Here is a 25,913-nt window from a genome sequence, read left to right on the forward strand (position 1 = left end):
TTACCCTTCCTACTCACCAGAGGAAAAAATACCTTGGAAAGACTGAAATGACTGGACTCACCTCTGTAGTTTTGGTATTTATGTTGATAAGACAGATTAATTACATTGACATCATAGGGCAAAGATTCCAGTCCTGAAATGGGAAAAGCCCTCTATTGGATGGAAAAAAATCCCCTTCAAACTAAAGTACTAAATAAAGTCACCACCTGCTACAAGATGTTTTATTAAATATATTTGTGGCTTAATAGTGCTTCTACTTCTTCAGAGCTCTTTTTCCTTCTCCTTTCTTGGGGGGTCCTTTTCCACGCAGTCTCTTCAACCGTTTCATCTCATCTTTAAAATCTTCATGTTCATCCCTAAATCAAAAGGGCAAATGCAAGAAATGAGTGAAAGTACATGTTTGTTTTATTTAGTCTCAAATTAGAATGATGTCCAGTTTTAACCGACGGGCAATCTGAGATGAAGCAACATACACTATTTAACATTCTTAAATGTTAAATACCAAAAAAAGCTAATACAATCGTTGGTTGTATAAAGAGATAGAATCAAAATCACATGAAGTAATAGCACTGCTTTATAAAGCCTTGGTAAGACCACACCTGGAATCAGAGGTGGTCTTCACATAATTTAACAACCGGTTCACCTAGTGCAGAACTGAAAATGTGAGCGTGCGCAGCTTGCGCACGGCTTCAAACACACAGCGATTTCATGCACGCTGCTTGCATCTTCTTGGACAGCTGCGATGAGTAGAGCAGGCAAGGTGCAGAAATCAGCTGGGCTGCATGGGCAGGGCGAGGAAGCCAGAGAGTGAGATATATAGGATGGGATAGCACTGGGGCATATGGGTGGGCCCAGCCGGTGGTTGGAACTACTGGTACGGGCGAATCAGTCTGAACCAGCAGCAGCCCACCTCTGTCTGGAATACTGCGTCCAGTTTTGGTCCCCACTTCACAAAAAAGATGTTCAGACTTTGGAAAAAGTGCAGTGAAGAGCTACTACGATGATTAAAGGCCTAGAGACTAAAACATACGAAGAAAGGTTGCATGATTTGAGTATGGCTACTCATACTTTTTTCTAGACATTGAGTCTAGAAAAAAGAAGGACTGAGGTGACATGATAACAGTATTCCAGTATTTGAGAGGCTGCCATAAAGAAGAGGAGGTCAAATTATTTTCCAAAGCATCAGAGGGCAGGACAGTAAAAAAATGGATGGAAACTAATAAGGAGAGAAGCAACCTGGAATTAAGGAGAAATTTCCTAATAGTGAGGACAATTAACCAGTGGAACAGCTTGCCTTCAGAAGTTGTGGGTGCTTCATCACTGGAGGTTTTTAAGAAGAGCCTGGACAGCCACTTGTCTGAAATGGTATAGGGTCTCCTTCTTGAGCAGGGGGCTGGACTAGAAGACCTCCAAAATCCCTTCCCGCTCTATTCTGAATTTGAGAATTCTTCCATGGGATATCTATGCTAATTTGCATGTGGTTCTCTCACTGTGACTGTCTGTCATATTCACAAATGACAGGTCTCATGTATTGTGAGCCTTGTCATAATAAGCCCTTTGAAGGGCACATGGGGATTTTTGGATTTAATATTCTTTGAATCATTGTAATTTGTAAGACATCTTGGCTTGACATGACATGTAAACCTAGCCCGTCGATAAGATTTTCTCTACAGGTAGTCCTCAATTTACAACGGTTCAGTTAGTGACCATTCGAAATTACAATGGCACTGAAAAAAATGACCCTGGTCCTTACCTATGACACAGGAAACCATAATACTTCATGGCCTTTTTTTTTGTTTCTACAGAGGAGTTTTTGAAAAGGAAAACCATCCTCGAACTATTAGTAGTCAGACATAATTAACAATATTTTCTTTTTTAAATGGAACATCAATTAGTAACTAGCAAGGAATTTAAAGCCCAGGAAAATGATATGAACAAGAAACAGAAGACCACTCTCACTTTTAGTGACTATTTCCTAAATTATTCAAACCCTCATTTAGGAAGTGTATGCCAAGAGTTGACTTAAGTGGGCAGATGTAATGAAAAAAGTATCTTAAGAGTACAAATCTTTTCATTAAAGCATAATTATTCTTACCAGCAGAAAAGTACTGATTGTACCCTATAATTTTCAGTCACAAGATTCTGAAAAAGCTTCCTTTTCTTCTTGAAAAAGGTTTATGAGATGCTATAGCATGTGTTCCCTTCAATATTGATTGCTGAATTTCAGTGTCCTAATTTTAAATCAAATGATTTGATTTTCTACCACCCAATCCAAAGCACTTCAGCTACAGATGTGTCATGTTATATAACACATACATGCACATACTCACACTTTCTGCAGTTCTGTACATGCACATATATTTCTCTGCAGGACTGACTTTAGCGTGTCACGTTTATCTGACTTTAACTCAGGAATAGAAGGGGCAAAATAACTTTAAAGGTATGCATAACCATGCCACTCGAATACACACAAAATGGACAACCTGGATCCATGGTTTATATCAGTGCCCCCCAACTTTCTGGACATCGTGGACTGGGAGAGAGGTTTTTCCACAGACCAGAGAGGGCATGGTTTCGTGCTGCCTACATCCAGTGGATGGGGATTCACTTGTTTGCGCTGCCTAGTTTCTGGCATGCCACAGACCAGTGCCGGTCCAAGGACCAGGGTTGGGAAACTCTGGCCTGTATGGATACAGGGCCCAAATTAAGCACATGAGAAAAGTAGCTTGAATTTGGAAACAACAAATCAAAAGAATCACAAACAAAATATTTCTTTGGCATCAACTTGCTTAACGTTAAAGCCCAGGTTGAAAAAAGCTGAGAGAGGGGCTAAATAAAAAACATGCGATGTGAGCTAATAATTTGGATCAACCATTCTTGTGTTTTCCTGAATACCTGTGTTTCCCTGAAAATAAGACCTGATTTTATTTTATTTTGGCCTCCAAAATAAGCACTAGGGCTTATTTTGGGGGGAAGTCTTATTTGTTTTGAGTGCTGCTGCCACAAGGTGGGGTAGTGGTAGATCTTGCACTGGATTACCTCAGGGCCCCCGCAGTGAGGCCATCCATGCCTTGCCTTGTGGCTGCAGCACTGGTGCATCACTCAGCCTCCTGCTCTGTTGTGAGGTAGTTGTCAGGCCATGGATGTCCTGATTGTGGGGACTTTGAGGTAAGTCGCATGGGGCAGCTCCACCCCCACCTCACCTCACTTTGTGTTGACGGCACCACGAGCAACCAGATGGAATTGGCTGCCAGCCAGCTGCACAAGTGCTTAAATAGGGTTTATATTGAATGCATGCACAGAAAACATGATAGGTCTTATTTTTGGGATAGGCCTTATTTTTTGGGGGAAACATGGTAGTATCGGAACTGTCTGCTGCAATTAACACTGTTATCTATACAAGTTGATTTGGGGCTGGGTAATGTTTTTTTTTGTTATTACTGCACATCAACAATAGGAATTGGTAAGCTATGGTAGGAGCCCTCAAAATGGGGAGGGGGGTCATAAGCAAATAGAACTGGCAATAGCACTTAAGACTTCTATACCGCTTTATAGTGCTTTCCAGCCTCTCTAAGTAGTTTACAGAGACAGCATATTGCCCCCAACAATCTGGCTCCTCATTTTACCGACCTTGGAAGGATGGAAGCCATTTTTTTAGTTGTGCTCAACTAGATGTTTTTAAAATGCTTACAATATAATTAGATCTGTTAGAGACCATATACATAATTCTAGAGGATTTAAAATAAGATCAGCGAGAAGTCCTTTCACATGTTTTGTTTAACTGCAGGGAGCATTCTGCTTAAACTAACAAAATGAGCAAAACCTTTTAATAAAGCCAAGTCTGATTAAAGAGCCATGCACTGAATTAGGATTTAATTCTGATTCATATTTCCCAGTTGCATTATTTGTCCATTAGCAAGATAATATCATTTCCTCAAGGCCGTAGAGCTGTTAATATTGTTAACTGTTCACAAAGTACCACACAGACCTTGATTCTGTTCCATCTCCATAAAATGCTTACTGCCTGCAGCCAAACACATTTCTGAGTGAGAGTCCTTGCAGGCTTTTCTGAACAAGAGATCAGTTAATAAAGAAGCTTGCAAAATGCAAGCATATAATTTATAATTTCTGTGCCAAAGGGAAGCCTCTTTGCTTTGCCATTGTCTCCCCAACAATGAAGAGCACATCCAGATTGTCATTATACAGGTTTTAAAAATAGCAGCATTCAAGGATGTTTTAAATGTAAAAAAAAACACCTTAATGTTGTATGTTTTTAGCTTAATATGAAGCCAATTTTTTGCCATATGAATAAAACACCGACCCTTGGATCCATACACTTCCTACTTTTTTGCATACTAAAAGAAGGAAATTAGAAGCATCACCTGGTTTTTTAACTAATTATTTATTTATTTATTTATTTATTTAATCAAATTTATATACCGCCCTATCTCCCAAGGGACTCAGAGCGGTTTACAGGCACTAAAAACAGATAAATAGAATATAAATACAATATAAAACATTTAAAAAACTTATTCTAAAGCCCGTCCAATTAAAAATAGAAATAAAACCCAATTTAAAACCCAAAATTTAAAATCTAGCTCAGTCCTGCACAGTTAAATAAGTATGTTTTAAGCCCAGCGGAAGGTCCAAGGTCCAAAGCTGATGAAGTCCGGGGTAGATCGTTCCAGAGGGTGGGAGCCCCACAGAGAAGGCCCTTCCTGGGCGCCGCCAGACGACATTGCCTCGCTGACGGCACCCTGAGGAGACCCTCTCTGTGAGAGCGCACGGGACGGTGGGAGGTATTCGGTCGCAGTAGGCGGTCCCGTAAATAACCCGGCCCAATGCCATGGAGCGCTTTAAAGGTGGTCACCAAAACCTTGAAGCGCACCCGGAAGGCCACAGGAAGCCAGTGCAGTCTGCGCAGGATAGGTGTCATATGGGAGCCACGAGGGGCTCCATCTATCACCCGCGCAGCTGCATTCTGGACTAACTGTAGCCTCCGGATGCCCCTCAAGGGGAGCCCCATGTAGAGAGCATTGCAGTAATCCAGGCAAGACGTCACGAGTGCGTGAGTAATCGTGGATAGGGCATCCCAGTCCAGAAAGGGGCGCAACTGGCGTACCAAGCGAACCTGGTAGAACGCTCTCCTGGAGACGGCCGTCAAATGCTCTTCTAGAGACAGCCGTTCATCCAGGAGGACGCCTAAGTTGCGGACCCTCTCCATCGGGGCCAATGACTCGCCACCGATGTTCAGCCGCGGATTTAGCTGACTGTACCGGGATGCCGGCATCCACAGCCACTCTGTCTTGGCGGGATTGAGCTTGAGCCTGTTTCTCCCCATCCAGACCCGTACGGCCTCCAGACACCGGGACAGCACTTCGATAGCTCCGTTGGGGTGGTTCGGTGTAGAAAAGTACAGCTGAGTATCATCCGCATACAGCTGATACTTCACACCGAAACCACTGATGATCTCACCCAGCGGTTTCATGTAGATGTTAAACAGAAGGGGCGAGAGAATCGACCCCTGCGGCACCCCACAAGTGAGGCGCCTCGGGGACGACCTCTGCCCCCCTGTCAACACCGACTGCGACCGGTCGGAGAGATAGGAGGAGAACCACCGGTAAACGGTGCCTCCCACTCCCAATCCCCCCAACCGGCGCAGCAGGATACCATGGTCGATGGTATCGAAAGCCGCTGAGAGGTCTAATAGGACCAGGGCAGAGGAACAACCCCTATCCCTGGCCCTCCAGAGATCATCTACCAACGCGACCAAAGCCGTCTCCGTGCTGTAACCGGGTCGGAAACCGGACTGGAACGGGTCTAGATAGACAGTTTCATCCAGGTGCAAGGGAAGCTGATATGCCACCATACTCTCTACAACCTTCGCCGCGAAGCGAAGGTTGGAGACCGGACGATAATTACCTAAAACAGCCGGGTCCAGGGAAGGCTTCTTAAGGAGGGGCCTCACCACCGCCTCTTTCAAGGCGGCCGGGAAGACACCCTCCACCAAAGAAGCGATCGTAATCGCCTGGAGCCAGCCTCGTGTCACCTCCCGAGTGGCCAGCACCAGCCAGGAGGGACACGGGTCCAGTAAACACGTGGTGGCATTCAACCTACCCAGCAACCTGTCCATGTCCTCGGAGCCACAGGGTCAAACTCATCCCAAATAATGTCGCCAAGACCACCCTCGGCGTCTCACCCGCATCACCGCAATCTTGGTCCAGACCATCCCGAAGCTGAGCGATTTTATCGTATAGATAACCGTTAACCTCCTCACCCCGCCCTCGCGACGGGTCATCCCGCTCCCCCTGATGAAGGAGGGAGCGAGTCACCCGAAACAGGGCGGCCGGGCGGTTATCTGCCGATGCAATGAGGGAGGAGGCGTAGCTACGCCTCGCTTCCCTCAATGCCACTAGGTAAGTCCTAGTATAGGACTTCACTAGTGTCGATCAGCTTCCGAACGGCTAGACCTCCAGGAACTCTCTAGGCGTCTTCTCCGGCGCTTCATCCCCCTCAGCTCCTCGGAGAACCAAGGAGCCGGTTGGGCCCTGCGCCGGGTCAGAGGCCGCAAAGGCACGACTCGGTCTAAGGCCCCCGCCGCGGCCCGTTCCCAGGCCGCAACAAGTTCCTCGGCCGAGCCGTGAGCCAGACCCTCAGGAAATGGCCCAAGCTCCGTCCGGAACCCATCCGGGTCCATCAGGCGCCTGGGACGGAACCAACGTATCGGCTCCGTCTCCCTGCGGTGGTGAATGGCGGTCAGAAAGTCCAGGCGAAGAAGAGAGTGATCTGACCATGACAAAGGTTCAGTGACTATTTCCTTTAAGTCCAGATCTCTCAACCACTGACCAGAGAGAAAAATCAGGTCCAGAGTGCCACCCCCAATGTGAGTAGGGCCATCAATTACCTGGGTCAGGTCCAAGGCCGTCATGGAAGCCGTGAACTCCCGAGCCGCTGTCGATGACGGGCCGGAAGATGGCAAGTTAAAGTCCCCCATGACTAAAAGTCTGGGGGTCTCAACTGCCACCCCGGCCAGCACCTCCAGGAGCTCGGGCAGGGCAGCTGTCACGTAGCAAGGAGCCAGGTACGCGATCAGCAAACCCATCTGACACCTATGACCCCATCTCACAAAGAGGATTCGCACCCGCCAATCTGAGGCACAGTGGTCTCCCTCGGCTCTAGACTCTCTCTAATCACAACCGCCACCCCACCACCCCTACCCTGGGCCCTCGGTTGATGGAATGCACGGAAACCCGGCGGGCACATCTCCACGAGGGGCACACCCCCTTCCGTGCCCAACCAGGTCTCCGTAATGCCTATAAGGTCCGCGGAACCCCCCTGAATAAGATCACAAACAAGGGGGGCTTTGTTCACCACGGACCGAGCATTGCACAACAGCTCTGAGGATCCTGACCATCCGGGGAACGGGAGAAGTCCAAGGGGTCGGAGCGCGTGATTGCTTTCAGACATCGAGCACGCGCTCCCGAAACTTGGTATGACCCCTCGCTTCCGCCATATCTGCCTCTCCCACTTACCGTGTCAATAGAACCACCCTCATCAATAGGAACACCCTCCACCCCCACAATTATAAAATAACTTGGGGGTTACTTTTGAAACTTCAGTTAGGAAACAAACCAGGATCAGAAATCCTAGAAAGCGGTGAGCATGCAAGCCTGAACAAACCATTTTTTTAATAAATACAAAAAAGACTTTGGGCTTTTCTCTATGTTCATGCACAAGCCATGGTTTGCTTAACCTAGGCTGAATAAATTGCTGGGTTTATTTATCATTCCAAAAGGTAAGGATCTGAAAACCTTGCAAGATGTCATGAGATCCACAGATTTATGAGATTATGGCTGGCAAGAGTGCATAAAGTCTTACATTTATTTCATAGGATGTGAGCATTAGCATTTACATGTATATCAAAATCTATAAGATTGCAGGTGTAACATTGTTTGTCAATGTGTCATCCCTTTGTACATATGGGTAACATCAACCCATGTACAAAAGGGTAGGATCTAAGATTTGGAACAGCTGAATAATCACACATGCAAATCCACTGCTAACAATCCACAGTGCTTCAGTTCACACAACACATTAAACCGAAGCCAAACAAACTATACAACTACTACAAAAGTTGCAGCTGGAAAGGCAAAATAATTCCTGAAATGAAGAACAACCACAACACCTGAAACAGCTTAGAAGCTGTTTTGAATTTTGAAGAAAATCAATAAAGGAAGAAATTAATTAATAAGGAAGACATGATAGAGGTAGTGTATATAAAATTTTGCATGATATGGTTACAGCTAGAATATTGTGAAGTTAAACAAATAAGAGACCCAGGACAGAGAAAATAATCTTCTCCTTTCAGTCAGTGTTTCTATTAATTTATTTATTTATTAAATTTTTATGCAGCCCCTATTCTTTTACAGGGTGATTCTGGGTGGCTTACAAATTATCGAAACAGGAGAAAAATAAAAGATTAAAATGACATAAAGTTAAAATTTCTATGGAGATTCTCAACCATCCAGGCCATGGTTGTCGCAAAGCTGTTTTTTCAGAAGGCAACTGGACTTTATTGTGAACTTCCTGGACTTTCAGGAAAGCCTGAAAGGGGGAAAAAAACAAAAAATTCCACTTGGCTTTTGAAAAAACACCTCTGGGGCAAAGTTAAAACATTATTAAGCACTAACTAAAACCAAGCTAAGAGAGCTAAGAGCCAGACGGGATGGGGGTGAAGTCTTCTTACCCCATCAGTCACCTCCAGAGGTGAGCACCCTCTTCAGGGACCCAGGCCAACTGACAAAGCCAGGTTTTGACCCTCATCCAGGACAAAAGGAGGAGGCAGCTCTCATCTCTGGCGGAAGAATGTTCCACAGGTATGGGGCCATAGTAGGAAAGGCTCTTCTCCTTGATCCTGCCTTCTTCAATACCTTAGCAGACAGGATTGGTAGCAGGCCTCTTCTGCTGGCATAAGTGGGGCGGGCTTGTCCCATCAGGGAGAGACAGCTCCTCAGATATCCTGGACCCATGCGATGTAGTGCTTTAAAAATAATGACCAACACTTTGAACTGGATCTGGAAGCAAACTGGCAACCAACTCAAATTGCACCAGTAATGGTGTTATATGTGCAGCCATATGTTGTGGCCCAACGGCAGCCAACGGAGCTGGCAGCACAGTCGGACAGTGAGGAGGTTGGGGAGGAACATGGGCCAGTCCTGGGGGCTGGGGAAAGCTCGGACAAGGGCTCTGCATCAGAGGCAGAGAAGGAGCTAGACAGCAGTGAGGCAGAGGAACAGCTGGAGCCTGTTCCCAGTGTGCGCATGCACAGAGCTGCTAGAAGACAAGAACAACTCAGAAAGCAGGGTCAACTTGGGAGTAACACCTTGCAGGTAATTGGCCCCTCCCATAGGAAACAAAAGTGGAGCGAACGGGGAGGGGGCTTTTGCAGGAAACCATTCATTCATTCGGTCATTTCAAGAGTGGAAAGTTCTGATCATGACTCTAAGAGACTCTTTGCCAAGTTTTGCCTTACACTGCGTTTGGAAACAAGTTAAATGGCAGCTTGCCAAGCGAGATAAGGTGTGTTGATAAATATTCCTTTGAAAAACTGTTTGGACAAGCCTAGCTGACTGTGAATGAAAGGAATTCAGAGTCGTGTAAATAAAAGAGGTTTTGCCTGGACCAAGACTGTGCTTCTTGCTTTTTAAGGGTCAGGCCTAGGTCAGAACACCATAAGAGCTCCTAGGGCTGTGCACATTGCTGAATTCTGCACCAGCTGAAGCTTCCAAATACTCTTCAAGGATAACCCCATGTAGAGCATGTTGCAGTAATCTAGCCATGAGCTGACTAGGATACGAATGACCATGCACAGGGACTCGAGAGCCAGCTAAGAAGAGAGGTAAACGATCTGGGATCTTAATCAGGCTAAGAAATCGCATTAAAACTTCTCTGCCTTCAATTTTCCTAACAAATATACGCTCACTTGCAAATAAGATGGATGAAATACTCCTCTTAAACAAATACTATTCTGATTTTCGCAATTCAGCAGTCCTATGCTTCTCTGAAACCTGGTTAAATGAATCAATTGAAAATAGCAGCCTGAACATTCCAGGATTTCAAATTGAACGATCAGACAGGATTCCAGAAACATCTGGTAAAAAGAAAGGAGAAGGCTTATGCCTATATATTAATAGAAACTGGTGTCAAGATTTTAAAATAATTTACAAATTCTGTGATAACTATTTAGAGACTTTAATTATCAACTGCAAACCTTACTATTCGCCTCGTGAATTTTCCTCATTTCTTCTAATTGCTGTTTATGTCCCACCACAAGCCTGTGTAAACAAGGCATTACGAACTCTAGCTGACCAAATCATGGAGGCTGAAGCCAAACACCCTGATTCACTGGCCATTGTTTTGGGAGATCTAAACAAGGCAAACTTAAGGAAAGAGCTACCAAAATACTTTCAGCATGTCAATTGTCCCACCAGAGGCAAGAATACTCTAGACCATTGCTACACAACACTAAAAGATGCTTATCGGTCTTTACCACGTGCAGCTGTAGGACACTCTGATCATTGCATGATTCACCTTGTACCTGCTTACAGGCAAAGACTTAAAGCCACAAAACCAATAATTAAATCAGTGAAGACCTGGACGGAGGAATCAAAATTAAAACTACAGGCATGTTTTGACTGCACTGATTGGAATATTTTTAAAGATACCTCTGCAGACCTGAATGAACTCACAGATACTGTAACATCATATGTCAGCTTCTGTGAAGACCTATGTGTACCTACAAGGAACTTGTGAATATACAGTAACAACAAACCTTGGTTTACACCTAAACTTAAGCAGCTACGACATTCCAAAGAGGAAGCCTACAGAAAAGGTGATAAAATGCAATCCTTATGATTTATATTGATTTAGAATAGAATAGAATTTTATTGGCCAAGTGTGATTGGACACACAAGGAATTTGTCTTGGTGCATATGCTCTCAGTGTACATAAAAGAAAAGATACGTTCATCAAGGTACAACATTTACAACACAATTGATGGTCAATATATCAATATCAATCAATATAAATTATAAGGATTGCCAGCAACAAGTTATAGTCATACAGTCATAAGTGGAAAGAGATTGGTGGTGGGAACTATGAAACGATTAATAGTAGTGCAGATTCAGTAAATAATCTGACAGTGTTGAGGGAATTATTTGTTTAGCAGAGTGATGGCCTTCGGGGAAAAACTGTTCTTGTGTCTAGTTGTTCTGGTGTGCAGTGCTCTATAGCGTCGTTTTGAGGGTAGGAGTTGAAACAGTTTATGTCCAGGATGCGAGGGATCTGCAAATATTTTCACGGCCCTCTTCTTGATTTGTGCAGTATACAGGTCCTCAATGGAAGACAGGTTGGTAGCAATTATTTTTTCTGCAGTTCTAATTATCCTCTGAAATCTGTGTTTTTCTTGTTGGGTTGCAGAACCGAACCAGACAGTTATAGAGGTGCAAATGACAGACTCAATAATTCCTCTATAGAACTGAATCAGCAGCTCCTTGGGCAGTTTGAGCTTACTGAGTTGGCGCAGAAAGAACATTCTTTGTTGTCCTTTTTTAATGATGTTTTTGATGTTAGCTGTCCATTTGAGATCTTGCGATAAGATAGAACCCAGAAATTTGAAGGTTTCTACTGTTGATACTGTGTTGTCAAGTATTGTGAGTATTGATATTGATATATTGACCATCAATTGTGTTGTAAATGTTGTACCTTGATGAACGTATCTTTTCTTTTATGTACACTGAGAGCATATGCACCAAGACAAATTCCTTGTGTGTCCAATCACACTTGGCCAATAAAAATTCTATTCTAAGGGCGCAACTAGTGCACAACATGCAGTTGTGCAAAGCCTCTCCTAGCCACGAATACCACCTGCCCTTTGAGCAGGAGTCCTAAGTTCAGGAGACATCCCACTCACCCCCCAAACGTGCGCACCGGATCTGTCTAGAGTAGTGCAACCCCATCCAGAGTTAATGATGATAATAAACCACCAGAGGTCCCTTGCACCCACAGCCACTCCGTCTTGCTTGGGTTCAGCTGAGAAATGGCAGTCACAGCATCACTTGGATCACCCAGGATGGAGATGTACAGCTATATATCATCACTACATTGAGGATGACTCATCCCATGTGATCTCACCTAGCAGTTTCATGTAGATGTTAAAAAGAAGTGGAGAAAGTACCGAGCCCTGTGGTGCCTCACAAAGGAGTGGCCAAGGGCAGGACCTCTAGCTTCTTATTAACACTGATTGGGAGCGGCCTTGGAGAAAGGAGCTGAAGCAGTGCAATGTTCTGCTGCCCGTCCCCATCCCCAAAGAATGCCATGGTCAATGGTATCGAAAGCCACTGCAAGATCAAGGAGAGCCAGGATGGATGCATATCTCCATCCTGCTCTCACCAGAGATCATCAAGTGCAACCAATGCCGTTTCCGTCCCATAACCCAGCCTGAAACCCGATTGAAAAGAGTCCAGTGTTGACTCCTGGCAACTCCCTGGCCTACTGTGGTTTTCTTGGCATTTTTTTTTTTTCAGAAGTGGCTTGCCCTTGCCTCCTTCCTAGGGCTGAGAGACAGAGTGAGTGTCATCCAGTGGACTCTGTGCTTAAGATGGGACTAGAACGCATGGTCATCTAATTTGTAGCCTGGTGCGTTAACTCTACGCCAAACTGGCTTTTATATACCATTTAGCACATATTTAACCTATGGACTTCGCAGTAAGCACTGATTACTAGTGCTATTAGCAAATAGAGAATAAGATCATTAACAATTATATTCATAATCATATATATTTCCAGCATTCCAGATATTCAGATTTTCAATACTTCAGTTTGATATTTAACAACATAACTGGGTGCCATGCCAAAAATTCTTGGACAGCACTTAGAAAATCAGTACATTGACAAAATGCCCATCTATTGCAAAACCAAACTTGGTAAAGGAAGAATTCCAACCAAACTGTCTGGTGGCGATTTATACATGTGGGTATATACAAAGTTAAAACTGCTTTTCAATTCTACACACTAAAATGGTCTGAAATATCCACATTTTACTTTTTTTCATGCAACTTTACAACAGGGTTGTGACAATGACAAAAGTTGTTAGTTTGGAGAATTCGTGAGATTTCATCCCTGATTTTTAAACAGTGTTTTAAAATAAAATTAATTAGGTGTGCGGCAGATGTCTTGGTGCCATGCAGCACCATGAAGAAAAGGAAGAAGTCACTCTTGAGGATTCACCATTTACTGTCACTGCACCAATCTGCCTCCCTCCTTCCCCACATCCCCATGTTTCTGAATTACCTGTAGAGGCCATAGGAACGAAGCCTCCACATGAGGCCACTGTAGATATTGTGAGGAGGATACCAGTCATAGACTTCCTTGCGCTTTGCCAAGGGCTGCTCACTTAACAGCTTGACGACTTTCATGGATGAAGAATCGGTTGGGCGAACAACTTCTCCAAATATATGCTTACTCAGGCGGGCCATCCGTAAGGCATAGTTGGAAAGAGGGCCCGGCATCGCCAAGTACAAACTGGGCAAGGGGACATATGCACTCCTCCTTTGACCAAAAGTGAGAGAAGGCGGCAGCATTAAGACATTCCACAGATTTAATGAAATTGATACAGTCCACCATATGCTTCCTCTACAATAACGGACAAGTATTCCCTGTGCTTTTAAAGCAGCAAGTTTAAGATGTGTGCCGACTGGGGAATTCTGGGAATTGAAATCCACACTTCAGATTAACTCCTGCAGCAAAATTTATGAACGCCTACAGCAGATAGATTGTATTCGTTCATCTTCTGCCAACATATCCCAATGCATTAATCTATGACTACAATCTCAGGCTGTTTTCATGTGCAGAGAAAATAAACGCCCATATAAGCGTCTCTTAACAAACCCTATTACAGGGGTCTGCAAACTTGGCTCTTTTAAGACTTGTGGCCTTCAACTCCCAGAGTTCCTCAGCCAGCAAAGGCAGAGGAACTCTGGGAGTTGAAGTCCACAAGTCTTAAAAGAGCCAAGTTTGCAGACCCCTGCCCTATTATATCATTCACCGTGGAAAGCCTCAACTGTTAACAAAGGAAACTGTTCGTCTTCCCAAACACACACACACGCTTCACTTTTAACTAACCCGGACGAAGCACAACTTGCTTTTAAATTATAAAAAAAAGTGGAAAAATGAAACAAAACGACTCGCCCCTTCCACTAACCTTTCAGCCACTTCAAACCCGCGCACCTCTCCACCGGGAGGAAGTGCACTACCCTCTAAACGCTCCGGGTAGGCCGACGGATAAAAGCCAAACGGGGGAAACATATGAGCGAAGGTACGCCTAATGCGCATGCGGACTTTCTATCCCTAGGCGGATGCCGCCATCTTGAACAGCCTGGGTGTGACGTTACTGTACGGAATCGGGAGTTTGGGGCGTGGTTAGAGTCTTAAGGCGGTCTTTGGAGTATAGGTGCTCTTCGCGGAACTGGTGCTGAAATAGGAATATGTAGTGTGATCCTCCCATTCAGCGTTAGCTTTATGGCAGCCAAGAGTTTATATTTTATTGCATTTAGAGAGGTCGGTCTAGGATATTTATTTTTATATGCATAGATTTATCTTAGGTATATTTTCGGAGCCAGCCAAAGGAGCTCCCTTGATGTTGTTTGGCCACTTCAGCAGATCTCAGAGAGTTGTTTTTGGGCGGGAAAATAGGAGAAGGTGACACTTCAGACCTGCAGAAGCTTCCTGGATGAGAAGTGAAACGTCTTCAAAGGAAAAACCAGAAAATTCAGTTGCCTTTTGAAAAAGCACCTTTTGGACAACCATGACCTGGGTGACTGAGAATCTTCATAGACATTTAGCAATGCTAGATGCACCACCATGAGCTCTGACAGAAAAAAAATAATACTAAAAGTTATAAATAAGAGTCCCCTGGAGTTGGGCAGCCAATAAAATTGAATAAAATAAATAAATTTAAATAAAATACATAATTAAAATTATTGTCATAGATGATGATGATGATGATGATGATGATGACGACGACTCAACAGGTGGACAAATCCAGTATAGAAATCTGCCTGATTGTACAACAAACCAGGCAGGAGTATAGGCATGTTTACTACCTTAAGTTATATATTTTAAAAGATAGGATAATAATATTTTTATTCCAACCTTTTTAACCTGAAGTGGAAACATACCTAATACTCTTGCCTCCTGTCTTCCTCATAAGAACAGTCCTGTGAGGTAGTTGGCTGAAAGACAGAGTGACTGATTGAAAGTCACTCAACCATGTGGAGGATGTGCCAATCAAGTCAGGGCCAACCCTTAGCAACTGTATTGATAGTTTTTCTCCATGACAATCTAAAGGCAAGAGGTGAATCTAGCTGTAAATTAATAAAGTGAATAAGGCCCATTGAGTTCAGGGAGGCAAATGTACCTGCCTAGATAGGATGGCAGCCTGTATGTTACTATGTTTGTAAAGCTGTGGCTGCTGATGGAATGAAATTAATTGCTTTGCATTCAAGGGGAAGGGCTTCAATAGACCAGGCTGTACATTTTGTTAATGTCAAGGCTTTTTGTCATTTTAATAGGAAAATCTTTATATGTCTATGTCAGAGCATTTAGCTGACTTTGGCTGATCTAAACCAACAATATGCAGCAATATGCATTTAGCTGACTTTGGCTGATCTAAACCAACTTCATTAAGTTTCAAAGAAAGATAAAATGCAAATTAATAAAAATTTAAACAGGAGGGGTACACAGAATCAAAGGAGGGAAAAATTAAAAAGTGCACGAGAAAAGAAAGAAAAAGGAAAAGAAATACAAACAAAATGACTTCCACGTTTCTTTAGTACAGGTACAAAATATAATAAAGTAATTTCTTACTCTAAAGCAAAAATATATAAACAATGTACTAATAAAAAAAACCTAAAACTATATAATGAAATAACGAAATTTAAAGATAAACCTAAAAAAGTTGACCGGCTGCACCTGAACTAAAATTGGAACAATACAGAGATTAGCATGGCCCCTGCACAAGGATGACATTGGCGGATCTAAAAACTCCAAATGGCATTTGATCCAATCCATATTTCGATTTTAAATGACTCAGAGTTTATGTGGATTTGAGTGGCTCCTAAACTGGATAAATGAATAAATGATAAAAACAGCACCAGAGATACGGGCTAGTTGAGCAATTTAAAAAAATAGTTCTTATTCAAGAACAAACACTAACACAATCGGAAATTTATGAGAACTCTAGGAGTGGAATGGTCTGATATATAATGGATTGGAAGAAATGTATTTTCTTTGTTTCTGGAAGGGAAGTTGAGGTTTTAAGGAGTGACTATGGATTATGATTTGTGTTATATTTTAATTTTTGTTGTTAGTTTTATACCCTGTATTCGGTTCTGGGAAGTCCTGGGGGGGAGGAAGGGGAGAAAATGGATTGATGGTTAATGTACAAAGATGATTGAAGAAGTATAATTAATGTAAGATCGGAGCTGCCTGGCTACCACCTCAAAATGACGGGAAAGAAGGAAGTAGAAGAGAGAAGGAGGTAGGAAAGAGAAGAGGAGGAAGAGGAAAGGAAGGAAGAGGGATAGAAGAGGGAGAAGAAAGGAGTAGGAAGGAAGGAGGAGAGGATGTAGATAAGAGAGGGGGAGGATGGTTGTGGAAAGTAGAAGAAGGTAGAGAAGGGAAGAGAGTTAAAGGAAGGGGGTGGTGACTGGGCAGGTCCGATTAATTGTATATGATGGTACATTAAATATGTTATTGGATATGAATGTTAAAATAAAACTTTTTAAAAAAATGCTTACACAATATAGACATTCTGCTGAATGTACCGGGGTTCATTGCCTGATAAATAAGTTTCAAGATTCAGTTCTGTTTACTTGTGTTATGATATACAGAATTTTGAAATAATTACATGATCTGGATTTGCACAACATTTTAAGGAAACATTTCTAGACTTACAAAGAATGTTCTGTTAATCTAGCCACAGTTTCCATTTAAAAAGGATACCGAAAATTAAAGGAAGAACTTATGTGCCTCTGCGGCTCCAGATTGCCTACTACTCTGCTGTAAAAAATCCTAAACTCCTACAAGTCAAGGCCTATAAATTTCTCAGGGCAGGTTTAGCCATGTTCCAATATTCAGTGCAATGAGTTTTCAGAATACTCAGCAATTACAGGTAGTTCTTGACTAAAACCATTCATTTAGTGACTGTTCATACTTATCTGACTTACAACCATCCTTGCACTTATGAACATCACAGCATCCCTATGGTCAAAATTTGGGTGCTTCTTAATGGGTATCTCATCATACCCATGTCATGATGGCTTTTGTGCAATATCAATATATATATATATATATATATGAGCTACAGTGGTGCAGTGGTTAGAGTGCAGTACTGCAGGCTGCTGCTGCTGCTGTTGTTAGTTGCGAAGTCGTGTCCGACCCATCGTGACCCCATGGACAACATTCCTCCAGGCCTTCCTGTCCTCTACCATCCTCTGGAGTCCATTTAAACTCATGCCTACTGCTTCAGTGACTCCATCCAGCCACCTCGTTCTCTGTTGTCCCCTTCTTTTTTTGCCCTCAATCTTTCCCAGCATTAGGCTCTTCTCCAGTGAGTCCTTTCTTCTCATTAGGTGGCCAAAGTATTTCAGTTTCATCTTCAGGATCTGGCCTTCTAAAGAGCAGTCAGGGGCTGACTGCTGGCTGACTGCAATTTGGCAGTTCAAATCTCACCAGGCTCAAGGTTGACTTAGCCTTCCATCTTTCCGAGGTGGGTAAAATGAGGACCCAAATTGTTGAGGCCAATATGCTGACTCTGTAAACCGCTTATAGAGGGCTGTAAAGCACTGTAAAGCGGTATATAAGTCTAAGTGCTATTGCTATTGCTATAGCTTTAGTATGGTTTCTCCAGGTTGCCTATGGATTATTTGGGTTTATATTATTAAGGCTGCAGTCCTGGAGGGGTACCATGTTTTTAACTTGTCCCACTCCACTACTATTGAAATTTAATAGAATGGTTTGCCATCAAAATTTAACAGAAGACTTTTAATTAAACAAAAATTCTAATGACTTGCATTTTTGTGTTTGGCTCATTTATTCGCTTGCTTATTTTACCCTTCCACCTTTACAATTTGTCTTTACAGTCTGTCAGTCCTTGACCAGAAAATATCCAGTTTTATGTAGAAAACGCCATTGAGGTCAAAGATGACCTTGAATAAATATACATAGAATTATGTGGTGCAATTGAATCTCTAACAGGTACTTTTTGTCTCTTTTTATAACTTAAAAAATTAATGAAGAGGAAATCAAGTAGAAGAACATATTATTTCTATTTCCTATTAGTGCTGCCATCTATGACAAAGCAGACTGAAACATAAAATTAATGGAGGAGAAAAGTCATCAATTCCACGATTGATAAAATTCCCCTGAAAAAAAATTGATTCATGGAAGTTTTATAGAATGCCCTGCTTATATCTAACTTTGCTTCTGCATGTGTTTTCCTCTGTTAAAACATCTATCTGACTGGATATGTACAACTCTAACCCCAAAAGTTTTTGACTTGATATTGGTTTGTTGTGGTTTGTAATCTGGGTCTTCAGCTTAATCTCTAATGTGAATCCAGGTTAAGTACATTTTATTCTTGAACCATGACCCAACAAATGAAAGCTGCCCATGTTGTGTATAACACAATGTAGTATTCTTAGGATGCTTCTAGGCTCTAAGTGCTGCTGATAACTGACTGCAGGGGGTGGGCTGGGGGAACTTCTTAAACTTTCCTATGACTAAACACTGAAATAGTGGATGCATGATCCCAAATTGTTTTGGCCCACCATCTACTGATATAACAATGTGGGGCATCCAAAGAAAACATATCAAGGATATTTAGAAGCTAATCTTGGTTTGGCCACTGTATGTGAGTGCACACAAAGATACTGCCATCTCACACTGTATTAAACCAAATTAAATTGAACTTCAAATTATTGACCATACCACTATCAGTAGTGGTAGCTGTAGTTAAGCAGGTCAGGTACAAATGTCTCTTTGCTAAGTACGATAATATGTTGCTGTTACAGTTCTAGGCTAAGGATAAATTGTTCCTACTCTGTATTAATTGTTTGATTGGAGCACCACTGGAAGATTGTAAAAGACTGTGAAGACAGAAAGAAGTGAGCAGTTTTAGACGCCAATGCTAAAGTGTATCATCAGCCATAATTATTCCCAGGTGTCATGGGGATATGTAATGGTTGGGAAGTCAAATAAATAACAAAAAGGAAGACAACTACTTACCTATAGTGTGATTATGTATTACCAAGATAATGCATATGGAGCTCTCATTAAAGCCTGCAGGTACTTGAAATGCTACGTAAAAACTAAGTATTATTCGGGAACTTGGAAACAAGTAACTAAAATTCGAATTTGTACAGGAATCACACAGAATACCATGAAAAAGAGATGGAACAGGATTCCCCAAATCACAGGTCTACAACCCAGAGCCCCATGGCCACCCAAACACCCTTTAAAGCCTTGAGTGCAGCCCACAAGAGACCTTACAACATTACCACATTTTAATGAGAATATGGCAGAAAGAGAACATTATTAAATACATGTGAGAGAATAAGCCTATATTAATCCCATATTTTATTTTTTATTAAATGTAAATGAAGTAATATAAAATTTAGGTTTTCTCCTGGGTTCCACCCAGTTTTGTTTTGTTTTTTGAAGTGTGATCCCTGGTTAATGGTCAGTTATGCACATTCTTTCTCTAAGTCTGTCTACCGGTATGTCATTTGAATACTATATATATATATATATATATATATATATTTGTTTTCTGAGGTTTTCACGGGTGTTTGTATATAGGTCTTTGGTTGTTCGGGTTTTCTCCCGTGTAAAATTGGAAGTGTCTTGGCGACGTTTCGACGAAGTCTCATTCGTCATCTTCAGGCTTCAACCGTGCTTCTGGGAGCAATGTGTGATGCAGCTGTTTCTTCCTTTTAACTGCTAGTGGGGTTTGAACTGATTGGGTGGGAGCTTGGCTGTGCTCTGATTGGATGGGGTTTTCTGTGCTCTGATTGGCTGGGGTGTGTCCTGTGTTGGTGGGGGCTTGGTTGTGCTCAGTCTAGTCTGTGCTGCAGGGGATTTGAGCTGGTGAGCTGCATAGCTGTTGTTTGGCTTTGTGGTCGTGCTACATCTTCATAGTGGGTGTCAGTCTGCTGCATGTATGGCTTGGAGGGGTTTGAAATGGCTAATGTTGCAGCTGCGGTCTGGCTTCTGGTCCTTGGTCGTGCTTCATGATCAGTGTGGGTTTGGGTCTGCTTTCTGGGTGGATGTGGTGGTGACATCCTGTGTGGACCTCGTGAGTGTGGGTCTGGTGTCATTCCTCGTGTTAGGGACTCGTTTGTCAATAAGGCAGGTTTCCAAATGGCTGGTAGGCGGAGGTGTCATCTCGTTTGTTCATGCTGTGTGGGCGTTTTCTATCTCAATGGCTTCTGATTATTCTGTTGTTAAAGTGTTCAGTTTTGGCGATAGTTCTGGTCTTTTAAAGTCAATATCATGTCCTGTGACTTTAAGTGTTGGACCAGGGAAGAAGTTGGTTCCTCTTTTTGAATGAGTTCTTGTGTTTACAATGCAACTTCTGTTGGTTTGTCACCATGTATGTATGGGGCAGGCGTGCATGGGATTTCATATAGATTTTCTAACTCAAAGGATGGTGGACACTGTGCAAATGCTGTCTTGATGAGGATCTGTCAGAAGCCTATATATATATATATATATATATATATATATATATATATTTGTTTTCTGAGGTTTTCACGGGTGTTTGTATATAGGTCTTTGGTTGTTGGGTTTTCTCCCGTGTAAAATTGGAAGTGTCTTGGCGACGTTTCGTGAAGTCTCATTCGTCATCTTCAGGCTTCAAGCGTGCTTCTGGGAGCAATGTGTGATGCAGCTGTTTCTTCCTTTTAACTGCTAGTGGGGTTTGAACTGATTGGGTGGGAGCTTGGCTGTGCTCTGATTGGATGGGGTTTTTGTGCTCTGATTGGCTGGGGTGTGTCCTGTGTTGGTGGGGGCTTGGTTGTGCTCATGTAGTCATGTGCTTGAGCTGGTGAGCTGCACTGCTGCTGTTTGGCGTGTTATGGTCGTGCTACATCTAGTGGGTGTCAGTCAGCTGCATGTATGGATTGGAGGGTTTGAAGTGGCTAATGTTGCAGCTGCGGTCTGGCTTCTGGTCATTATCGTGCTTCCTGATCAGTGTGGGTTTGGGTGTGCTTTCTGGGTGGATGTGTGGTGGTGACATCCTGTGTGGACCTCGTGAGTGTGGGTCTGGTGTCATTCGAGACAGATGTTTACACAGCATGAACAAACGGATGATATCACCAGCCATTTGGAAACCTGCCTTATTGACAAACGTTTCCCAACACGAGGAATGACACCAGATGGCTGACGAGGTCCGTCGGATGTCACCACCACACATCCACCCAGAAGCACACCCAAACCCACACTGATCAGGAAGCAGTCACTGACCCTGAATGCTCAGACCTGCTGCAACATTAGCCACTCAAACCCCTCCAATCCATACATGCAGCAGACTGACACCCACTATGAAGATGTAGCACCCATATAACACGAAGCCAAACAGCAGCAGTGCTCACCAGCTCAACTCTGCACACAGATTAGACTGAGCACAACCAAGCCCCCACCAACACAGGACACCCCAGCCAATCAGAGCACAGAAAACCCCATCCAATCAGAGCACAGCCAAGCTCCCACCCAATCAGTTCAAACCACTAGCAGTTAAAAGAAGAAACAGCTGCGATCACACATTGCTCCCAGAAGCACGAAGCTGAAGCCTGAAGATGACGTATATATATATATATATATATATATACACACACACATACATACACACACACACACCCCAATCTATATAAAATAAAATTAGTTTACTCCTTTAAAGTCAAGAGCAATATACCACAACAAATATATCTTTGTTAAAGGTGACCTTAGTAAAGGAGATGACTTGTAACTCAGGGTTGAAATGAAGGGTCCTTGGTTCTCTCTAAACTTGGTTGATTTCTTTTAGATGTTTCATTACCCAAACTAGGTAACATCACCATCACTAGCACTGATGATCTTACCTAGTTTCATTACTAGGTAATGAAACATCAACCAAGCACAGAGAGCACTAATGACCCCTCAGAGATAGCACTGCTTGGAGCCATCCCACTTTTTGGGTGATGGGTACTTATTATAGGGAGGGTTTTTTATGTCTCTAATTCAGAGGTAGGTTTCAGCAGGTTCTGACCAGTTCTGGAGAACTGGTAGTGGAAATTTTGAATAGGTCGGAGAACCAGTAGTAAACATTCAGACTGGCCCCGCCCCTATCTATTTCTGCCTCCCAAGTCCCAGCTGATTAGGAGGAAATGGGGATTTTACAGTAACCTTCCCCTGGAGTGGGATGGGAATGGAGATTTTACATTATCCTTTCCCTGCCATGCCCACCAAGCCACACCCACAGAACCGGTAGTGAAAAAATTTGAAACCCACCACTGCTCTAATTTATATTGTACCAAAAATTGTCATGGTGAAGCCTTGATGTCTAGAAATCATGCCACATTTTTGTCGTGCGAAAGGGCCTTGATGTCTAGAAATCATGCCACATTTTTGTCTGGATATTTGTTTAGCGGCTACTAAGGAAGGTTTTCTATGCCTCATATTCTCCAAATGTGTTAGAATGCAGAATTGCAGCCTTCAGAGAACTGGGAAACCCTGGAGAGCATAAAGTTGAAAAAATTGTAATATGGAAATACTATGGCATGCCATGGGTGGGAAAGTGATAATTTCTGACAATGTAAAGGAAGAAAAAATTCTAGCTACTGCAGATTAACAGCTAGTTGTTAAAGAAATCAGAACTCAAAAACACTCCCAGAGAGCTGAGATGGTTTTAGACAAAGTTCCAACTCAATACAGCCCTTTATAGAAAACCTTAAACATTGTTTTCAAAGTATGCTGGCTGGGGAATTTTTGGATTTTATATTCACACATTTTAAAATTGCCAGGTTTAAAAAGACACTGACATAATGACCAGTTTGAGTAAATAAAATCACTCCAGAATCTGAAATTGCACTGCAGCTGGCTCTCTCTGAAGACCAACATCAAGCCAGACATTCTTGGCAACTCCTGATCAATTGTCTTCTCACTTTAGAATCTTGGATTCTTCCATCTTCTTGCTCTTACTTCAAATACCTTTCCTTCCAGTTGGTTCCTTTCCCAAGCAAATTCCTGTGGTGGGATCAAGTCTGTGGAAAGCAGAAAATGGTTCTGTTGTCATGGTCTCTTCAGAAAAATATTTTTCTCTGTGTAGGTTGGAACTCAAAATGCTCTGAAAGCAGTCACTAAAAGCTGAAGTCTTGAATACACAATTTTATTTTGAGAAATATCTGTCTTCAATGGTTGCTTGACTATCTTGAATAGTTGCTTTTATTGGAAATATTGGTTAAGGCTAAGTCACCAGGCTAGAAACCAGGAGAATGTGAGTTCTAGTCTAACCTTTGGCATGAAAGGTGATTGGGTAACTCTCTCTTAGTATCAGGCTCAGCCAGGTCAGTCAGTCGGTTCATACTGAAAGGAAAGGATCAACATTTCATTGATCCAAAAATAGAATAGAATAGAATTTTTTATTGGCCAAGTGTGATTGGACACACAAAGAATTTGTCTTGGTGCATATGCTCTCAGTGTACATAAAAGAAAAGATACGTTCATCAAGGTACAACATTTACAACACAAATGATGGTCAATATATATCAATATAAATCATAAGGATTGCCAGCAACAAGTTATAGTCATACAGTCATAAGTGGAAAGAGATTGGCAATGGGAACTATGAGAAGATTAATAGTAGTGCAGATTCAGTAAATAGTTAGACACTGTTGATGGAATTATTTGTTTAGCAGAGTGATGGCCTTCGGGAAAAAACTGTTCTTGTGTCTAGCTGTTCTGGTGTGCAGTGCTCTATAGCGTCGTTTTGAGGGTAGGAGTTGAAACAGTTTATGTCCTGGATGTGAGGGATCTGTAAAGTGGGACCTGTACATGCTAGGTAGGAAACAAATGGAGATATGAAGTACCAGTAATGTCTAAGATCACCTTCTGCAAAATCTAAGATTCTCTCCCTTCCTCCCTCCCTCCCTCTCTCTCTCTCTCTCTCTCTCTCCCCCTCCTCCCCCTCCCCCTCTCTGTGCCAGGCTTTAAATCATCATTTTCTTTCACTTGCCCTTTAACTCTAACAGATTGCTTGCAGTGTATTTCTCAGGCTGGGCTACGGATGGCACCTACACAGTTATTACTACTTCATTTATCTAACAGACTTAATGAGTCCAATTAAATATGAGGCAATTGCACAGTATGACATTCTTCCTTGAATTTGCCTAGTTTGGGAGCCTTTCATGATTTAGCATTTTTTGGGGGGAAATGTAGACTTTTGGTTAGTGGTTGAATATTTTGTGCAAGCAAATAAATTTAAGCAAATTAAGTAGGTTGTGCGAAAGACGCCTACTTTTCTTCCTTTGATTTATATGGCCACCCATCTCCCAAATGTAACTCTTAGCAGTTAACAACCTATTAAAAACAATATTAACAAAGGGTAAAAAAACCTCTTTTTTAACCCTTTGTTAGGGTTTAAACCAGATAAACAATCAAGAATTCTCTCAATGGGCTCTGTAGCCTTCTAACCCCAGACTCTGGACTACATTCAGGTCTTCAGTGTTTTATGAAAGGCCAACAGGGTTGGGGCCAATCTAATTTTGGGATATATGGCTTCCAGAGAGCAGGTGCTGCAAGCATGCTTCCAAGATCCCATAAGATAGCATTTAACAATACCACTTAGACTTATATATCACTTCATAGTGCTTAACAGCCCTCTCTGAATGGTTTAGAGAATCAGCATATTGCCCCCAACAATCTGGGTTCTCATTTTACCAACCTCGGAAGCAGGGAAGGCTGAGTCAACCTTGAGCCGGTGAGGATTGAACTGCTGGCAGTCAGCAGAATTAGCCTGAAATGTTGCATTCTAACCACTGCGCCACCAAGGCTCTAAGATGGCATTCTTTAATTGAAAGGATATGGAATATGGACTTAGTGTGAAAGCACTTTGTACAAAATCAGAAATTTTGGCTTGTACATCATACTTTAGTATATAGTGCAGATCCATTGATTTGACAAATGATGGTTGAATATGATGTGAAAACCAACCACAATGATTATATTGGCTTTAAGCTTTATTGGTTGTTAGAAAAACCTTTTAAAGCAGAATGTATTAAAGTAGTTTCCCCACAATGCTATTAAGGTCAGTGTCCTAATTTTTTTTAGCAGAAATACTGATTCTCTCTCACTTGGTGCTCAACTGATAACTGATCAGCTGAGCGATGGGGAAACATGTTAAATATCTGAAAAGTAAGAATATTTGATTAAGAAAGATCTTCATCTCAAAATTCTTTCCTTTCTATGTACTGTATTTTCTTCCACCTCCATTCATAATCTGCTGTTTATTTGATTTAACATTACTATAGCAATCATTATAATATTCACAAACAATATTTAGGATTTGGGTGGGGAAAATAAGCTACAGGTGCAATTGTACTGTTTTGATAAAGTCCACCAAATACATTTCCGTGCAAATGATATTGCTATAAATGGGGAGGGGGAGAACAAGAAATACAAAACTTGTAGGAGAATGCAGTGGACTTGTTTTTAAATAGAATTTTTCCTTCATCCTTAGCTTCAGCTGTTCTTTGGGATATTTTTATTCTACTGAGTGAAGCAACTCATTTGGGACTTTCTGCCAGCAATGATGAAATGAA

At 42.3% G+C, this 25,913-nt stretch overlaps 1 protein-coding gene and 1 pseudogene across 1 annotated transcript; one reads left to right on the forward strand and one right to left on the reverse strand.

The window, feature by feature from the left end:
• Nucleotides 1-205: 205 nt before the first annotated feature.
• On the reverse strand, nt 206-14,391 carry MRPS33 (mitochondrial ribosomal protein S33). Its single transcript, XM_058191484.1, has 3 exons — nt 14,261-14,391; nt 13,351-13,608; nt 206-356 (listed from the first exon to the last, which is right to left on the reverse strand). The coding sequence occupies exons 1-3, from the start codon at nt 14,389-14,391 to the stop codon at nt 254-256; spliced, it is 492 nt and encodes a 163-aa protein (XP_058047467.1). The 3' UTR covers nt 206-253.
• A 1,623-nt stretch (nt 14,392-16,014) lies between these two features.
• Nucleotides 16,015-16,115, forward strand: LOC131202729 (U6 spliceosomal RNA; annotated as a pseudogene).
• The last annotated feature ends 9,798 nt before the right edge of the window (nt 16,116-25,913 follow it).

This window comes from Ahaetulla prasina, chromosome 7, assembly GCF_028640845.1.
Source record: "Ahaetulla prasina isolate Xishuangbanna chromosome 7, ASM2864084v1, whole genome shotgun sequence".
NCBI lineage: Eukaryota > Metazoa > Chordata > Lepidosauria > Squamata > Colubridae > Ahaetulla > Ahaetulla prasina.